Here is a 17534-nt window from a genome sequence, read left to right as displayed (position 1 = left end):
TGTGGATAAAGGGGAACCAGTGGATGTACTGTACATAGATTTCCAGAAGGCATTTGATAAGGTGCCACATCAAAGGCTTATGTGGAAAATAAAAGCTCATGGTGTAGGGGGTAACATATTGGCATGGATAGAAGATTGGCTAGCCGGGAGCGGAGCAGAGTGGAGTCCAGGCGCGCTGGAGTTTTGAAAAAAAGAAGAAAAACGTCAAGTGACATCACAGGAAAGCTGCAACGTGATTGGTTGGTGAGTAACAGCTGTTAGTGCCTGTAAATAGCTTTAAAAAATAAGGGGAAACTTCTCTTTTTTTTTTAAAAAGCCTCAAAACCTATCGTATAAGTGATAAGGTGAGTTCTACTAAAGTATGTTTTTTTAAATTAGTGTAATTTATTAAGGACTTTAGATTGTAGTGGGTAGTGTTTGGAGTAGAACAAGGCCCCTAGCGTAATTAGTATTTTTTAATTAAAGGGAGTAACTAAGTAATCTAAACATAAGTCATGGCAGGAGAGCTCACACCAATGATATGCTTCTCCTGCACTAAGTGGGAAATCAGGGACGTTTCCAGTGTCCCTGACAACCAAGAAGTGTATCCATCTGCAGCTACTGGCTACCCGCATTACGGAGCTGGAGCTGCAGGTGGATTCACTGTGGAGCATCTGCGATGCTGAGATCGTCGTGGCTAGCACGTTTAGCAAGGCGGTCACACCGCAGGCAAATGCTGCAAAGGCAAGAAGGGAATGGCTGACCACCAGGCAGAGTAGAGGAATGCAGGTAGTGCAGGAGTCCCCTGTGGCCATCCTCCTCTCGAACAGATATATCGCTTTGGATATTGTTGGGGGAGATGGCTCAGGGGAAAGCAGCAAGAGCCAACGGCATCACAGATGGCTCTGTTGCACAGGAGGGGAGGAAGAAGAGTGGCAGGGCTATAGTGATAGGGGATTCAATTGTAAGGGGAACAGACAGGCGTTTCTGCGGCCGCAAAGGTGACTCCAGGATGCTACGTTGCCTCCCTGGTGCTAGGGTCAAGGATGTCACGGAGTGGCTGCAGGACATTCTGAAGGGTGAGGGTGAACAGTCAGAGGTCGTGGTACACATTGGTACCAACGACATAGGTAGAAAGAGGGATGAGGTCCTGCAACAACAATTTAGAGAGCTAGGTAGCAGATTAAAAAGCAGGACCTCAAAAGTTGTAATCTCTGGATTACTCCTGGTGTCACGTGCGAATGAGTATAGGAATAGAAGGATAGAGCAGACGAATGCGTGGCTGAAGAGATGGTGCAGGAGGGGGGGCTTTAGTTTCCTGGATCACTGGGTCTGTTTCTGGCGAAGGTGGGACCTGGACAAGTTGCACCTGAACTGGAACGGGACCAAGATCCTAGCTGGGAGGTTTGCGAGTGCTGTTGGGGGGTAGGGGGGATGGTTTAAACTAATTTGGCAGGGGGATGGGATACAGCATGGAGGTACAGTAAGGGGTGAGGCACAGTCAAATATAGAAGAGAAACTGTCAGTCTGGAAGGCAGAGCAAATATAGGCCTCTTAAGGCGCAAGCGAATAATGCAAAGCTGGATTTAATCTATTTTAAAGCAATGAGTCTGACTTGTAAGGCAGATAAATTGAGGGCGATGATTAGCACATGGGATTATGACATTATTGCTATCACAGAGACATGGTTGAGGAAAGGGCAGGACTGGCAGCTCAATATTTCAGGGTATAGAATCTTCAGGCCTGACAGGGGAAGGTGTAAAAGAGGAGGTGGCATTGCACTGTTGATCAAGGAGTCAATTACTGCAGTAAGGAGGGATGATATCTTTGAAGGTTCCTCAAATGAGGCGATATGGGTAGAACTTAAAAACAAAAAGGGGGCAATCACTTGGCTGGAAGTGTACTCCCAGTGTACTGGGAGGTCTCCAAACAGTCAGGGAGAGATAGAGGAGCAGATATGTAGGCAAATTTCAGAGAGGTGTAAAAATAATAGGGTAATAATAGTAGGGGATTTCAACTTCCCCAATATCAACTGGGATAGTCTGAGTGCAAAAGGCTTAAAGGGGGCAGAATTCTTAAAGTACGTACAGGAGAACTTTTTGAGTCAGTATGTAGAAAGTCCTACAAGAGAACGGACGGTACTGGACCTAATCCTGGGGAATGAAGCCAGACAAGTGGTAGAACTGTCAGTGGTGGAGCATTTCGGGGATAGTGACCATAACTCTGTAAGATTTAAGGTAGTTATAGAAAAGAACAAAGAGGGACCGGAAATAACAGTACTGAATTGGGGGAAGGCCGATTTCAATATGTTAAAACAGGATCTAGCCAAATTGGACTGGGAGCAGCTACTTGTAGGAAAGTCTACATCAGACCAGTGGGAGTCATTCAAAAAGGAACTAGTGAGAGTTCAGGGCCAATATGTTCCCGTAAAGGTGAAGGGTAGGACCAACAAGTTCAGGGAACCCTGGACGTCAAAGGATATAGAGGATTGGATAAGGGAAAAAAAAAGGGCTTATGGCAAATTCAAAGCACTGAAAACAGCGGAGGCCCTAGAGGAGTATAGAAAGCGTAGGGGGTACTTAAAAATAATTAGGAGAGCAAAGAGGGGACATGAAAAAAAACTGGCAGGCAAGTTCCGAGGAACTTGTCCAGAGATCTCTGAAGGCAGAAGGACAGGTTAATTGGGTGGTGAAAAAGGCATATGGGACACTTGCCTTTATCAATCGAGGCATAGATTACAAAAGCAGGGAGGTCATGTTGGAATTGTATAGAACTTTGGTAAGGCCACAGCTGGGGTACTATGTGCAATTCTGGTCGTCACATTATAGGAAGGATGTGATTGCACTGGAGGGGGTGCAGAGGCGATTCACCAGGATGGTGCCTGGGATGGGACATTTAAGCTATGAAGAGAGGTTGGATAGGCTTGGGTTGTTTTCGCTGGAGCAGAGAAAATTGAGGGGTGACCTGATCGAGGTGTACAAGATTATGAGGGGCATGGACAGGGTGGATAGGGAGCAGCTGTTTCCCTTAGTTGAAGGGTCAGTTACGAGGGGACACAAGTTTAAGGTGAGGGGCAGGAGGTTTAAGGGGAATTTGAGGAAGAACTTTTTTTACCGAGGGTGGTGACGGTCTGGAATGCACTGCCCGGGAGGGTGGTAGAGGCAGGTTGCCTCACATCCTTTAAAAAGTACCTGGATGAGCACTTGGCATGTCATAACATTCAAGGCTATGGGCCAAGTTCTGGCAAATGGGATTAGTTAGGCAGGTCAGATGTCTTTAATGCATCGGTGCAGACTCGATGCGCCGAAGGGCCTCTTCTGCACTATATTATTCTGTGATTCTGTGAAGGTAAAGAAAAATCCTAAGGGCAAGAGGATAACCAGGGAAAGCATAGGGCCCATTAGGGATCAGAGTGGCAATCTGTGGTGGAGCTGGAGGACATAGGTGAGGTTTTAAATGATTACTTTTAATCTGTGTTCACTATGGAGAAGGACGATGTAGGTGTAGAGATCAGGGAAGGGGATTGTGATATACTTGAACAAATTATCATTGAAAGGGAGGAAGTATTAGATGTTTTAGTGGGCTTAAAAGTGGATAAATCCCCAGGCCCAGATGAGATTAGATTAGATTAGAGATACAGCACTGAAACAGGCCCTTCGGCCCACCGAGTCTGTGCCGAACATCAACCACCCATTTATACTAATCCTACATTCCTACCAAACATCCCCACCTGTCCCTATATTTCCCTACCACCTACCTATACTAGTGACAATTTATAATGGCCAATTTACCTATCAACCTGCAAGTCTTTTGGCTTGTGGGAGGAAACCAGAGCACCCGGAGAAAACCCACGCAGACACAGGGAGAACTTGCAAACTCCACACAGGCAGTACCCGGAATCGAACCCGGGTCCCTGGAACTGTGAGGCTGCGGTGCTAACCACTGCGCCACTGTGCCGCCCTAGTTGTATCCCAGGTTGTTATGTGAGGCAAGGGAGGAGATAGCAGGGGCTCTGACTCAAATTTTCAAATCCTCTGTGGCCACAGGAGAGGTACCAGAGGATTGGAGGACAGCGAATGTGGGACCATTATTCAAGAAGGGTAGCAGGGATAAACCAGGTAATTATAGGCCAATGAGTCTAACATCAGCAGTATGGAAACTACTGGAAAAACCTTTGAGGGACAGGATTAATCTCCACTTGGAGAGGCAGGGATTAATCAGGGATAGTCAGCATGGCTTTGTCAGGGAGAGATCATGTCTAACTAACTTGATTGAATTTTTCGAGGAGGTGACTAGATGTGTAGATGAGGTTAAGGCAGTTGATGTAGTATACATGGACTTCTGTAAGGCTTTTGATAAGGTCCCGTATGGGAGATTGGTTAAGAAGGTAAGAGCCCATGAAATCTAGGGCAATTTGGCAAACTGGATCCAAAATTGGCTTCGTGGCAGGAGGCAGAGGGTGATGGTCGAGGGTTGTTTTTGCGTGTGGAAGCCTGAGACCAGTGGTGTACCACAGGGATCGGTGCTGGGACCCGTGCTGATTTTAGTGTACATTAATGATTTAGACGTGAATATAGGAGGTATGATCAGTAAGTTCGCAGATGACATGAAAATTGGTGGTGTCGTAAACAGGGAGGAGGAAAGCCTTAGATTGCAGGACGATATAGATGGGCTGGTAAGATGGGCGGAGCAGTGGCAAATGGAATTTAATCCTGAGAACTGTGAGGTAATGCATTTTGGGAGGACTAACAAGGCAAGGGAATATACAATGGATGGTAGGACCCGAGGAAGTACAGAGGGTCAGAGGGACCTTGGTGTACTTGTCCATAGATCATGGAAGGCAGCAGCACAGGTAGATAAGGTGGTTAGGATGGCATATAGGATCGGAACATGAGAAGAACATAAGAAATAGGAGCAGGAGTAGGCCATTTAGCCCCACAAGCCTGCACTGCCATTCAATAAGATCATGGCTGATCTGTCCCAGCTCTCAACTCCTCTTTCGGGCCTGCTCCACATAACATAGGAACATAGGAAGATAGGAACAGGAGTAGGTCATTCAGCCCCTCGAGCCTGTCCCACCATTAGATGAGATCATAGCTGATCCGTGGTCTAACTCCATATACCTGCCTTTGGCCCATATCCCTTAATATCTTTGTTTAACAAAAATCTACCTCAGATTTCAAATTAACAACTGTTCTAGCTTCAACTGCTGTTTGTGGGAGCGAGTTCCAAACCTCTACCACCCTTTGTGTGAAGAAGTGCTTCCTAACATCTCTCCTGAACGGTCTGGTCCTAATTTTTAGACTATGCCCCCTAGTTTTAGAATCTCCAACCAGTGGAAATAGTTTATCTTTATCTAGCCTGTCTTTTCCTGTTAATATCTTGAAGACTTCAATCAGATCACCCCTTAACCTTCTAAGTTCTAGCGAAAACAGGCCTAATTTGTGTAATCTCTCCTCGTAACCTAACCCCTGTAGTCCAGGTATCATTCTTGTAAACCTACGTTGCACTCCCTCCAAGGCCAATATATCCTTCCTAAGGTGTGGTGCCCAGAACTGCTCACTGTACTCCAAGTGGGGTCTAACCAGGGTTTTGTACAGCTGCAGCATAACCTCTGTGTCTTTATACTTCAGTCCTCTAGATATAAAGGCTAGCATTCCATTAGCCTTTTTGATTATTTTCTGCACTTGCTCGTGCATTTTAAAGATCTATGCACCTGAACCTCCAAGTCTCTTTGGACATCTACTGTACTTAACCTCTTCCCATTTAGAAAGTACCCTGCTCTATCTTTTTCTGGTCCAAAATGGATAATCTCACACTTGCCCACATTGAAATCCATCTGCCACAGTTTTGCCCACTCACCTAGTCTGTCAATATCTCTTTGCAATTTTATGCTATCATCCAGACTGTCTACAATGCTGCCTAACTTTGTATCATCAGCAAATTTGGATATATGACTTACTATGCCATCATCCAAGTCGTTAATGATTAATGTGAATAATTGAGGCCCAAACGTTGATCCCTGCGGGGATCATCCTAGTTACATCCTGCCAATCGGAGTACGTACCCATTATACCCACTCTCCGTCTCCCCAGGATTTCAAAAATCTATCTACCTCCTCCTTAAATACATTCAATGACCTAGCCTCCACAACTCTCTGAGGTAGTGAATTCCAGAGATTCACCACCCTCTGAGAGAAGAAATTCCTTTGCATCTCAGTTCAAATGTGTGCCTCCTTATTCTGTAACTATGTCCCCTAGTTCGAGATTCCCCCACCAGTGGAAACATATTCTCAATATCTACCCTGTCAAGCCCTCTTAAAATCTTCTATGTTTCAATAAGATCACCTCTCATTCTTCTAAACTCCAATGAATAAAGGCCTAACCTGTTTAGCCGTTCTTGATCAGACAACCCCTTCATCCCAGGAATCAGCCTAGTGAACCTTTTCTGCACTGCCTCCAATGCTAGTATATCGTTCCTTAAATATGGGGACGCAGTACTCGAGGCATGGCCTCACCAACACCCTGTACAGTTGTAACAAGAGTTCCATATTTTTAAACTCTAACCTAGCAATAAAGCCCAAAATTCCATTTGCCTTCCTAATTACCTGCTGCACCTGCATGCTAACTTTTTGTGTTTCATGTACAAGAACACCCAGATCCCTCTGTACTGCAGTATTTTGTAGTCTTTCTCCATCTAAATAATAATCTGCCTTTTTCTTCTTCCTACCAAAGTGATACTTGCCTTTATTAGCCGAGGCATAGAATATAAGTGCAGGGAGATTATGATGGAGCTGTATAAAACACTAGTTAGGCCACAGCTGGAGTACTGTATACAGTTCTGGTCACCACACTATAGGAAGGATGTGATTGCACTGGAGAGGTTGCAGAGGAGATTCACCAGGATGCAGCCTGGGCTGGAGCATTTCAGCTATGAAGAGACACTGGATAGCCTCGGGTTGTTTTCCTTAGAGCAGAGAAGGTTGAGGGAGGACCTGATTGAGGTGTACAAAATTATGAGGGGCATTGATAGGATAGATAGGAAGAAACTTTTTCCCTTAGCGGAGAGATCAATAACCTGGGGGCATAGATTTAAGGTAAGGGGCAGGAGGTTTAGAGGGGATTTGAGGAAAACATTTTTCACCCAGAGGGTGGTTGGAATCTGGAACACACTACCTGAAGAGGTAATAGAGGCAGGAACCCTGACAACATTTAAGTAGTATTTAGATGAGCACTTGAAACGCCATAGCATACAAGGCCAAGGGCCTAGTGCTGGAAAATGGGATTAGAATAGATAGGTGCTTGATGGCTGTTTCTGTGCTGTATAACTCTGACTCTATGAGAGAGCAGTCATAAATGGGTCATTTTCTGGTTGGCATGAGTGGTGTGCCACAGGGATCAGTGCTGGGGCCTCAACTTTTTACAATTCAAATAAATGACTTGGATGAAGGGACCAAAGGTATGTTTGCTCAATTTGCTGATGACACAAAGATAGGTAGGAAAGTAACTTGTGAAGAGGACATAACGAGGCTACAAAGGGATATCGATAGGTTAAGTGAGTGGGCAAAGACCTGGCAAATGGAGTATAATGTGGGAAAATGTGAAATTGTCCATTTTGCAGGAAGAATAACAAAGAAGCATATTATCTAAATGGTGAAAGATTGCAGAGCTCTGAGATGCAGAGGGATCTGGGTGTCCTAGTGCATGAATTGCAAAAGGCTAGTATGCAGGTACAGTCAGTCATTAGGAAAGCTAACAGAATGTTATCATTTATTGCGAGGGGAATCAAATACAAAAGGTTATACTTCAGCTATACAGGCCACTGGTGAGATCATTTCTGGAGGACTGTGTACTGTATTGGTCTCCTTATTTAAGGAAGGATGTAAATGCGTTGGAAGCAGTTCAGAAAAGGTTCACTAGACTAATACCTGGAATGGACCCTTCCGAAGAAGGGTCACTGACCCGAAACGTTAACTCTGCTTCTCTTTCCACAGATGCTGCCAGACCTGCTGAGTGATTCCAGCATTTCTTGTTTTTGTTTCAGATTTCCAGCATCCGCAGTATTTTGCTTTTATCCTGGAATGGATGGGTTGTCTTATGAAGAAAGGTTGGACAGGCTAGGCTTGTATCCGCTGGAGTATACAAGAGTAAGAGGCGGCTTGATTGAAACATATAAGGTCCTGAGGGGTCGTTACATGGTGGATGTGGAAGAATCTAGAACTCGGGGTCAGTGTTTAAAAATAAGTGGTCGCCCATTTAAGACAGAGATAAGGAGAATGTTTTTCTCTCAGAGGGTCATGAGTATTTGGAACTCTCCCTCAAAAGCTGGTGGCAGCAGAGTCTTGGAATATTTTTAACGCAGAAGTAGACAGATTCTTGATGAGCAAGAGGGTGAAAGGTTATCAGGGGCAGTGGGAATGTGGAGTTGAGGTTACAATCAGATCAGCCATGATCTTGTTGAATGGTGGAGTAGGCTCAAGGGGCCGAGTGGCCTACTCCTGCTCCTAATTCTTATGTTTGTATGGTACATAGCTTTTAGAAATCACTTAATACTGTAGAGAGGCAGATGTTACTCCTGTTTTTAAGAAAGGAAACGACAGATCAGGGAGTTATACGCCTATTGTTGGTCAATTTATGGAAGGCTTCATTTAAAATATGATCAAGGAACATCTGGAAAGAAATAAAATCAGAAAAGATCACCAATATGGATCACGAAGGCGGGATCTTGTCAGTTTAAGTTACTGGTATTCCTTGAAGGCATGACAAACAAAATTGAAAGGGGTAAGGCAATGGGTATGATGTACTTGGATTTCAGTTCTTCCGGAAAGGCTGGTAATAAAAATAATGTGGGAACCAGTAGAAAAATGTTATAATGGATACATAATTGGTTGACCGAGGAACACGGTGGGCAGTTTTTTCCAGCATTTGTTGCTCATCCCTAATTGCCCTTGAACTGAGTGGCTTGCTAGGTCATTTGAGAGGTCAGTTAACAGTCAACCACATTTCTGTGGGTCTGGAGTCACATGGAGGCCAGACCAGGTAAGGAGAGCAGATTTCCATCCCGAAAGGACATCAGTGAACCAGATGGGTTTTTACAACAATTGATGATAGTTTCATTAAACTATGACAGAGATGAGCTTTCAGTTCCAGAATTTTTTTAATTAATTAATTGAATTTAAATTCCACAAGCTGACATGAACCCAGTGCATTAGACTGGGCCTCTGAATTACTAGTCCAGTGACATTACAACTACGCCACCCTCTCTCCTTTTCAGTGGTATGGGGTTTGTCATCAGCCTGGGAGAATGTCACATATGGGCTCACACACTGATCTGTTTTGGGACCTCTTTTGTTTAATATCTTGACAAATGATCTGGAGCTAGGAGTCACAAGCAGAATGGCCAAATTTGCAGATGATACAAATCTAATGATGGTGGTAGTCTGAAAAGCTGAACAGGAGCTGGAGGATTTGAACATACTTGGGAATTGGCAGGCAGGTGGCAGGTGAAACTCAGTAAGAACATAAGATATGGGAGCAGGTGTAGGCCATTCAGCCCCTCAAACCTGCTCTGCCATTCAATAAGATCATGGTTAATCTGATTGTGGCTTTAACTTCACCTTCCCGCTTGCCTCCCATAACCCTTGACTCCCTTGTACATCAAAAATATGTCTAACAGAACCTTGAAGCAAGACTGTGTCTTGCAAAGCATTAAGGTAGATAAGTCCCCAGGGCCTGATGGGATCTACCCCAGAATACTAAGGGAGGCAAGGGAAGAAATTGCTGGGGCCTTGACAGAAATCTTTGCATCCTCGTTGGCTACAGATGAGGTCCCAGAGGACTGGAAAATAGCCAATGTTGTTCCTTTGTTTAAGAAGGGTAGCAAGAATAATCCAGGAAATTATAGGCCGGTGAGCCTGACGTCAGTGGTAGGGAAATTATTAGAGAGGATTCTTCGGGACAGGATTTACTCCCATTTGGAAACAAACAAACTTATTAGAGAGAGACAGCATGGTTTTGTGAAGGGGAGGTCGTGTCTCACTAATTTGATCGAGTTTTTTGAGGAAGTGACGAAGATGATTGATGAAGGAAGGGCAGTGGATGTTATCTACATGGACTTCAATAAAGCCTTTGACAAGGTCCCTCATGGCAGACTGGTACAAAAAGTGAAGTCACACGGGATCAGAGGTGAGCTGGCAAGATGGATACAGAACTGGCTCGGTCATAGATGACAGAGGGTAGCAGTGGAAGGGTGCTTTTCTGAATGGAGGGATGTGACTAGTGGTGTTCAGCAGGGATCAGTGCTGGGACCTTTGCTCTTTGGAGTATATATAAATGATTTGGAGGAAAATGTAGCTGGTCTGATTAGTAATTTTGCGGACGACACAAAGGTTGGTGGAGTTGCGGACAGTGATGAGGATTGTCAGAGGATACAGCAGGATATAGTCGGTTGGACACTTGCGCAGAGAAATGGCAGATGGAGTTTAATCCGGACAAATGTGAGGTAATGCATTTTGGAAGGTCTAATGCAGGTGGGAAGTATACAGTAAATGGTAGAACCCTTAGGAGTATTGACAGGCAGAGCGATCTGGGCATACAGTTCCACAGGTCACTGAAAGTGGCAACGCAGGTGGATAAGGTAGTCAAGAAGGCATACGGCATGCTTGCCTTCATCGGTTGGGGCATAGAGTATTAAACTTGGCAAGTCATGCTGCAGCTGTACAGAACTTTAGTTAGGCCACACTTAGAATATTGCGTGCAATTCTGGTCGCCACACTACCAGAAGGACGTGGAGGTTTTGGAGAGGGTACAGAAGAGGTTTACCAGGATGTTGCCTGGTCTGGAGGGCATTAGCTATGAGGAGAGGTTGGATAAACCCGGGTTGTTTTCACTGGAACGACGGAGGTGGAGGGGTGACATGATAGAGGTTTACAAAGTTATGAGCGGCATGGACAGAGTGGATAGTCAGAAGCTTTTTCCCAGGGTGGAAGAGTCAGTTACTAGGGGACATAGGTTTAAGTTGAGAGGGGCAAAGTTTAGAGGGGATGTGCGAGGCAAGTTCTTTACACAGAGGGTGGTGAGTGCCTGGAACTTGCTGCCGGGGGAGGTGGTGGAAGCAGGTACGATAATGACGTTTAAGAGGTATCTTGACAAATATATGAATAGGATGGGAATAGAGGGATACGGTCCCCGGAAGTGCAGAAGGTTTTAGTTTAGGCAGGCATCAAGATTGGCGCAGGCTTGGAGGGCCGAATTGTCTGTTCCTATGCTGTACTGTTCTTTGAATATATTCAATGACACAGTCTCCATTGTTCTCTGGGGAAGTGAATTCCAAAGATTAAGAACCATCTTAGAATCATAGCAAGTTTATGGCACAGAAGGAGGCCACTTGGCCCATCGTGTCTGCGCCGGCCAAAAAAGCGAGCCACCCAACCTAATCCCTCCTTCCAGCATTTGGTCCTTAGCCCTGCAGGTTACGGCACTTGAGGTACAGATCCAGACTCCTTTTGAATGAGTTGAGGGTCTCTGCCTCAACTACCCTTTCAGGCAGTGAGTTCCAGACCCCCGCCAGCCTCCGGGTGAAAAACCTTTCCTCATGTCCCCTCTAATCTTTTTACCAATCAGTTTAAATCTATGCCCCCTAGTCACTGACCTCTCTGTTAAGGTAAATCGGCCCTTCACATCCACTTTTTCCAGGCCCCTCAAAATTTTGTACATTTCAATGAAATCTCCCCTCAGCCTTCCCTGTTCCAAGGAGAACAACCCCAGCCTATCCAATCTTTCCTCATAGCTGCATTTTTCCAGTCCTGGCAACATCCTCGTAAATCTCCTCTGTACCCTCTCTAGTGCCACTATATTCTTTCTGTAATGAGGTGACCAGAACTGTACACAGTACTCAAGTTGTGGGCTAACCAATGAGTTATACAGTTGGAAAGTCTTTGCTCGAGTCGCGCTGAACAGGCTCCAGAAGCTGGCCGAGCGCGTCTACCCTGAGGCACAGTGTGGCTTTCGTGCAGAGAGATCGACTGTTGACATGCTGTTCTCCCTTCGTCAGATACAGGAGAAATGCCGTGAACAGATGCCCCTCTACATTGCTTTCATTGATCTCACCAAAGCCTTTGACCTCGTCAGCAGACGTGGTCTCTTCAGACTACTGGAAAAGATCGGATGTCCACCAAAGCTACTAAGTATCATCACCTCATTCCATGACAATATGAAAGGCACAATTCAACATGGTGGCTCCTCATCAGAGCCCTTTCCTATCCTGAGTGGCGTGAAACAGGGCTGTGTTCTCGCACCCACACTTTTTGGGATTTTCTTCTCACTGCTGCTTTCACATTCGTTCAAGTCCTCTGAAGAAGGAATTTTCCTCCACACAAGATCAGGGGACAGGTTGTTCAACCTTGCCCGTCTAAGAGCGAAGTCCAAAGTACGGAAAGTCCTCATCAGGGAACTCCTCTTTGCTGACGATGCTGCTTTAACATCTCACACTGAAGAGTGCCTGCAGAGTCTCATCGACAGGTTTGCGGCTGCCTGCAATGAATTTGGCCTAACCATCAGCCTCAAGAAAACGAACATCATGGGGCAGGACGTCAGAAATGCTCCATCCATCAATATTGGCGACCACGCTCTGGAAGTGGTTCAAGAGTTCACCTACCTAGGCTCAACTATCACCAGTAACCTGTCTCTAGATGCAGAAATCAACAAGCGCATGGGAAAGGCTTCCACTGCTATGTCCAGACTGGCCAAGAGAGTGTGGGAAAATGGCGCACTGACACGGAACACAAAAGTCCGAGTGCATCAGGCCTGTGTCCTCAGTACCTTGCTCTATGGCAGCGAGGCCTAGAACATAGAACATTACAGCGCAGTACAGGCCCTTCGGCCCTCGATGTTGCGCCGACCTGTGAAACCTGGACAACGTATGCCAGCCAAGAGCGACGTCTCAATTCATTCCATCTTCGCTGCCTCCGGAGAATACTTGGCATCAGGTGGCAGGACCGTATCTCCAACACAGAAGTCCTCGAGGCGGCCAACATCCCCAGCTTGTACACACTACTGAGTTAGCGGCGCTTGAGATAGCTTGGCCATGTGAGCCGCATGGAAGATGGCAGGATCCCCAAAGACACATTGTACAGCGTGCTCGCCACTGGTATCAGACCCACCGGCCGTCCACGTCTCCGCTTTAAAGACGTCTGCAAACGCGACATGAAATCCTGTGACATTGATCACAAGTCGTGGGAGTCAGTTGCCAGCGTTCGCCAGAACTGGCGGGCAGCCATAAAGACAGGGCTAAAATGTGGCAAGTCGAAGAGACTTAGTAGTTGGCAGGAAAAAAGACAACGGCGCAAGGGGAGAGCCAACTGTGCAACAGCCCCGACAAACAAATTTCTCTGCAGCACCTGTGGAAGAGCCTGTCACTCTAGAATTGGCCTTTATAGCCACTCCAGGCGCTGCTTCACAAACCATGACCACCTCCAGGCGCGTATCCATTGTCTCTCGAGATAAGGAGGCCCAAAAGAAAGAATACAGTTCCAGCATAACCTCTCTGCTCTAATATTCTATACCTCGGCTAATAAAGGAAAGGATTCCATCTGCCTTCTTAACCACCTTATCGACCTGTGCTGCTACCTTCAGGTATCTGTGGACATTCATTCCAAGGTCCCTCACTTCCTGTACACTTCTCAGTATTCTCTCCACTCTCTACTTGCCTGGATGGGTGTAACTCCAACAACACTCAAGAAGCTCGACACCATCCTGGACAAAGCAGCCCACTTGATTGGCAGCCCATCCACAAACATTCACTCCCTCCACCACCGACGCACAGTGGCAGCGTGTGTACCATCTACAAGATGCACTGCAGCAATGCACCAAAGCTCCTTCGACAGCACCTTCCAAACCCGCGACCTCTACAAACTAGAAGGACAAGGGCAGCAAATGCATGGAAACAGCACAAACTGCAAATTCCCCTCCAAGTCACACACCATCCTGACTTGGAACTATATCACTGTTCCTTCACTGTCGCTGGGTCAAAATCCTGGAACTCCTTTCCCAACAGCACTGTGGGTGTACCTACCTCACATGGACTGCAGCAGTTCAAGAAGGCAGCTCACCACCACCTTCTCAAGGGCAATTGGGATGGGCAATAAATGCTGGCCTAGCCGGCGATGCCCACATGCCATGAATGAAAAAGAAAATTATGAATGGGAAATCATGTTTGATGAACCTGTTGGAGTTTTTTGAGCAGGTTACTAACAGAATTGATAAAGGGGAGTCAGTTGTCGTGTATACTTGGATTTTCAATAGGCCTTTGATAAAGTCCCCCACAGGAGGTTGGTTAACAAAATTATAGCACATGGGATACAAGGTAATATGCTGGCATGGATTAAGGATTGGTTAACAGGCAGAAAACAGAGAATAGGAATAAACGGGTCATTCTCACATGGGCAGGCTGTGACTAGTGGGGTACCGCAGGGATTAGTGCTTGGGCCCCAGCTTTTCACACTATATATCAATGATTTGGATGTGGAAGCCAAATGTCATATTTTCAAGTTTGCAGATGACACAAAACTAGGTGGGAATGCACGTTGTGAGGAAGATGCAAAGCAGCTTCAAGGGGATTTAGGAAGACTTAGTGAGTGGGTAAGAACGTGGCAGATGGAATATAATGTGGAAAAATGTGAGGTTATCCACTTTGGTAGGAGGAATAGATGAGCAGAGTATTTCTTAAATGGTAAGAGATTAGAAAGTGTAGATATCCAAAGGGACCTGGGTGTCCTTGTCAATAAGTCACTGAAAGCTAACATGCAGGTGCAGCAAGCAATCAAGAAGGCTAATGGTATGTTAGCCTTTATCACAAGATGGTTTGAGTACAGGAGTAGTGAAGTCTTGCTTCAATTGTATCTTTCTTTTGGGCCTCCTTATCTCGAGAGACAATGGATACGCGCCTGGAGGTGGTCAGTGGTTTGTGAAGCAGCACCTGGAGTGGCTATAAAGGCCAATTCTGGAGTGACAGGCTCTTCCACAGGTGCTGCAGAGAAATTTGTTTGTTGGGGCTGTTGCACAGTTGGCTCTCCCCTTGCGCCTCTGTCTTTTTTCCTGCCAACTACTAAGTCTCTTCGACAATTGTATAGAACCTTGGTTTGACCACACCTGGAGTAATGTGTGCAGTTTTGGTCCCCTTACCTTAAGAAGGATATTATTGCCATGGAGGGAGTGCAACAAAGGTTTACCGGACTTGTTCCCGGGATGGTGGAACTGTCCTATGAAGAGAGATTGGGAAACTGGGCCTGTATTCTCTACAGTTTTGAAGAATCAGAGGTGATCTCATTGAAACCTACAAAATACTTCAAGAGATAGACAGGGTAGCTGCAGCTAAGATGTTTCCCCTGGTTGGGGAGTCTAGAACCAGGGGACACAATTTCAAAATAAAGGCGAAGCCAATTACGACAGAGATGAGGAGAAATTTCTTTATTCAGAGGGTTGTGAATCTTTGGAATTCTCTACCCCAGAGGGCTGTGGAAGCTCAGTGATTGAGTATGTTTAAAGCAGAGATTGACAGATTTCTAAATACCAATGACATAAGGTAATATGAGGATAGTGTGGGGAAAAAGGCATTGAAGTGGATGATCAGCCATGGTCGTATTGAATGGCGGAGCAGACTTCATGGGCTGAATGGCCTACTCCTGCTCCTATGTTCCTATGAATAGTCACACTGCTCTGTTCACCATTACCCGGAGGAGCATTCCCACTACTCTGCTCACCATTATTAAGTAGAGCAATCACACTGCTCTACGCACCATTTCCCAAGAAGCTGTCACACTGCGCTTTTCACCATTACCCAGATGCAATCACACTGCGCTTCTCACCATTACCCAGAGGAACAGTCACACTGCTCTGCTCACCAATACCCCGGGGAGCAGTCACACTGCTCTGCTCACCATTACCCAAGCAGCAGTCATTCTGTTTGCCATTACCCAGCAGACCAGTCACATTACTTTGCTCACCAGTACCCAGGCAGCATTCACTCTGCTCACCATTTTCTGGGCGAGCAGTCATACTGCACTGCTCACCATTACCCAGGGGAGCAGTCACACTGTGCTGCTCGTCACTACCTCCAGCATCTGACCGGGTCTCTAATATAATGAACTCAGTCAACAGTATATGTCGTCTGACTAAATTACTGAACGATTTCAATAAAATGGGGCGGCTAGTTTTTTCAGCTGGCGCAGGCATGATGGGCCGAGTGGCCTCTTTCTGTGCCATAACCTTTCTATGGTTCTATAAGAACTCTGGAGATTTGAAGTCACCTGATTTGCGAGACAACCTGGTGACCTGCACCCACCCCCATTAATGACCCGGTGACCTGCACCATCCCTGGCTCAGCATCTTGATAACTTGTATTCATGTCTTGCCAGTCTTTCTGTGAAGTTGTGGAGCACTGCCTCGGACAGCTTTTCTATGTGGGGAATATCTAGTTTACACTCCACCATACAGGTGAGATAAGCTCCCCAGCACAAGCTATATCTATTCTCGTGCCCCAGCAAAGTGCCACGACTGGCAATATCAAACCCTGCTCAAGCTCACCTCTGGTTATCCAGAGTAAAACATTAAATTAGAGGAGATGAAATGATCAAACACCTCCTGGATCTCAAGGTAAGACAAGAATGCTTTGTGAATGTAATCAGATACTTATTACAAGAATTGCAGAGCAAAGGATTCCGTCAAGAAATCCAGTACTTACAGTAGTCACATTCCCCTCAGCCAGCGTAACAATATTGAAATCCTCAGCAGGCTGTGCTCTCTTTGCGTCGAGTTCCTCTGCATCTCTAAAGGAGAATCAAACGTTAATTAGACCTTGCTGTGCCTCAAAATTCGAGTGCTGGTTCAAAAGCAAAATACTGTGAATGCTGGAAATCTGAAATAAAAACACAAAATGCTGGAAAAACTCAGCAGGTCAGGAAGCATCTGTGGAAAGAGAAACAGAGTTAACGTTTCAGGTTGATGATTTTTCAGCAAGATTGAAAAAAGATAGAGATGTAACAGGTCTTGAGCAAGTACAGAGACGGGGAAGTGGGTGGGGGTGGAGAAATGAAGAACAAAAGGGATGCTCTGAGACAGGGTGGAAGGAGGCAGAGATTAAATGACAAAAGGGATGTTGGTGCAAAGGGTGATAATAATAGAACAAAGAACAAAGAAAATTACAGCACAGGAACAGGCCCTTCGGCCCTCCAAGCCTGCGCCGATCCAGATCCTCTATCTAAACATGTCGCCTATTTTCTAAGGGTCTGTATCTCTTTTCTTCCTGCCCATTCATGTATCTGTCTAGATACATCTTAAAAGACGCCATCGTGCCCGCATCTACCACCTCCGCTGGCAACGCGTTCCAGGCACCCACCACCCTCTGCGTAAAGAACAAAGAACAGTACGGCACAGGAACAGGCCATTCGGCCCTCCAAGCCTGCACCGACCTTGATGCCTGCCTAAACTAAAACCTTCTGCACTTCCGGGAACCGTATCCCTCTATTCCCATCCTATTCATGTATTTGTCAAGATACCTCT

At 45.9% G+C, this 17534-nt stretch overlaps 1 protein-coding gene across 1 annotated transcript in view; it reads right to left on the bottom strand.

Annotated features, from left to right (window-relative positions):
* xrcc5 (X-ray repair complementing defective repair in Chinese hamster cells 5) overlaps positions 1–17534 on the bottom strand; it is a 388719-nt gene that overhangs the window by 102431 nt on the left and 268754 nt on the right. The window contains exon 15 of the mRNA XM_068034693.1: positions 16717–16801. Coding sequence (XP_067890794.1) covers positions 16717–16801 — 85 coding nt within the window. The remainder of the gene's footprint in view (positions 1–16716; positions 16802–17534) is intronic.

Source organism: Heterodontus francisci, chromosome 7 (genome assembly GCF_036365525.1).
Source record: "Heterodontus francisci isolate sHetFra1 chromosome 7, sHetFra1.hap1, whole genome shotgun sequence".
Lineage (NCBI taxonomy): Eukaryota > Metazoa > Chordata > Chondrichthyes > Heterodontiformes > Heterodontidae > Heterodontus > Heterodontus francisci.
The sequence above is the reverse complement of the archived record's forward strand: the minus strand, read 5'-3'. Positions and strand labels throughout refer to the sequence as shown.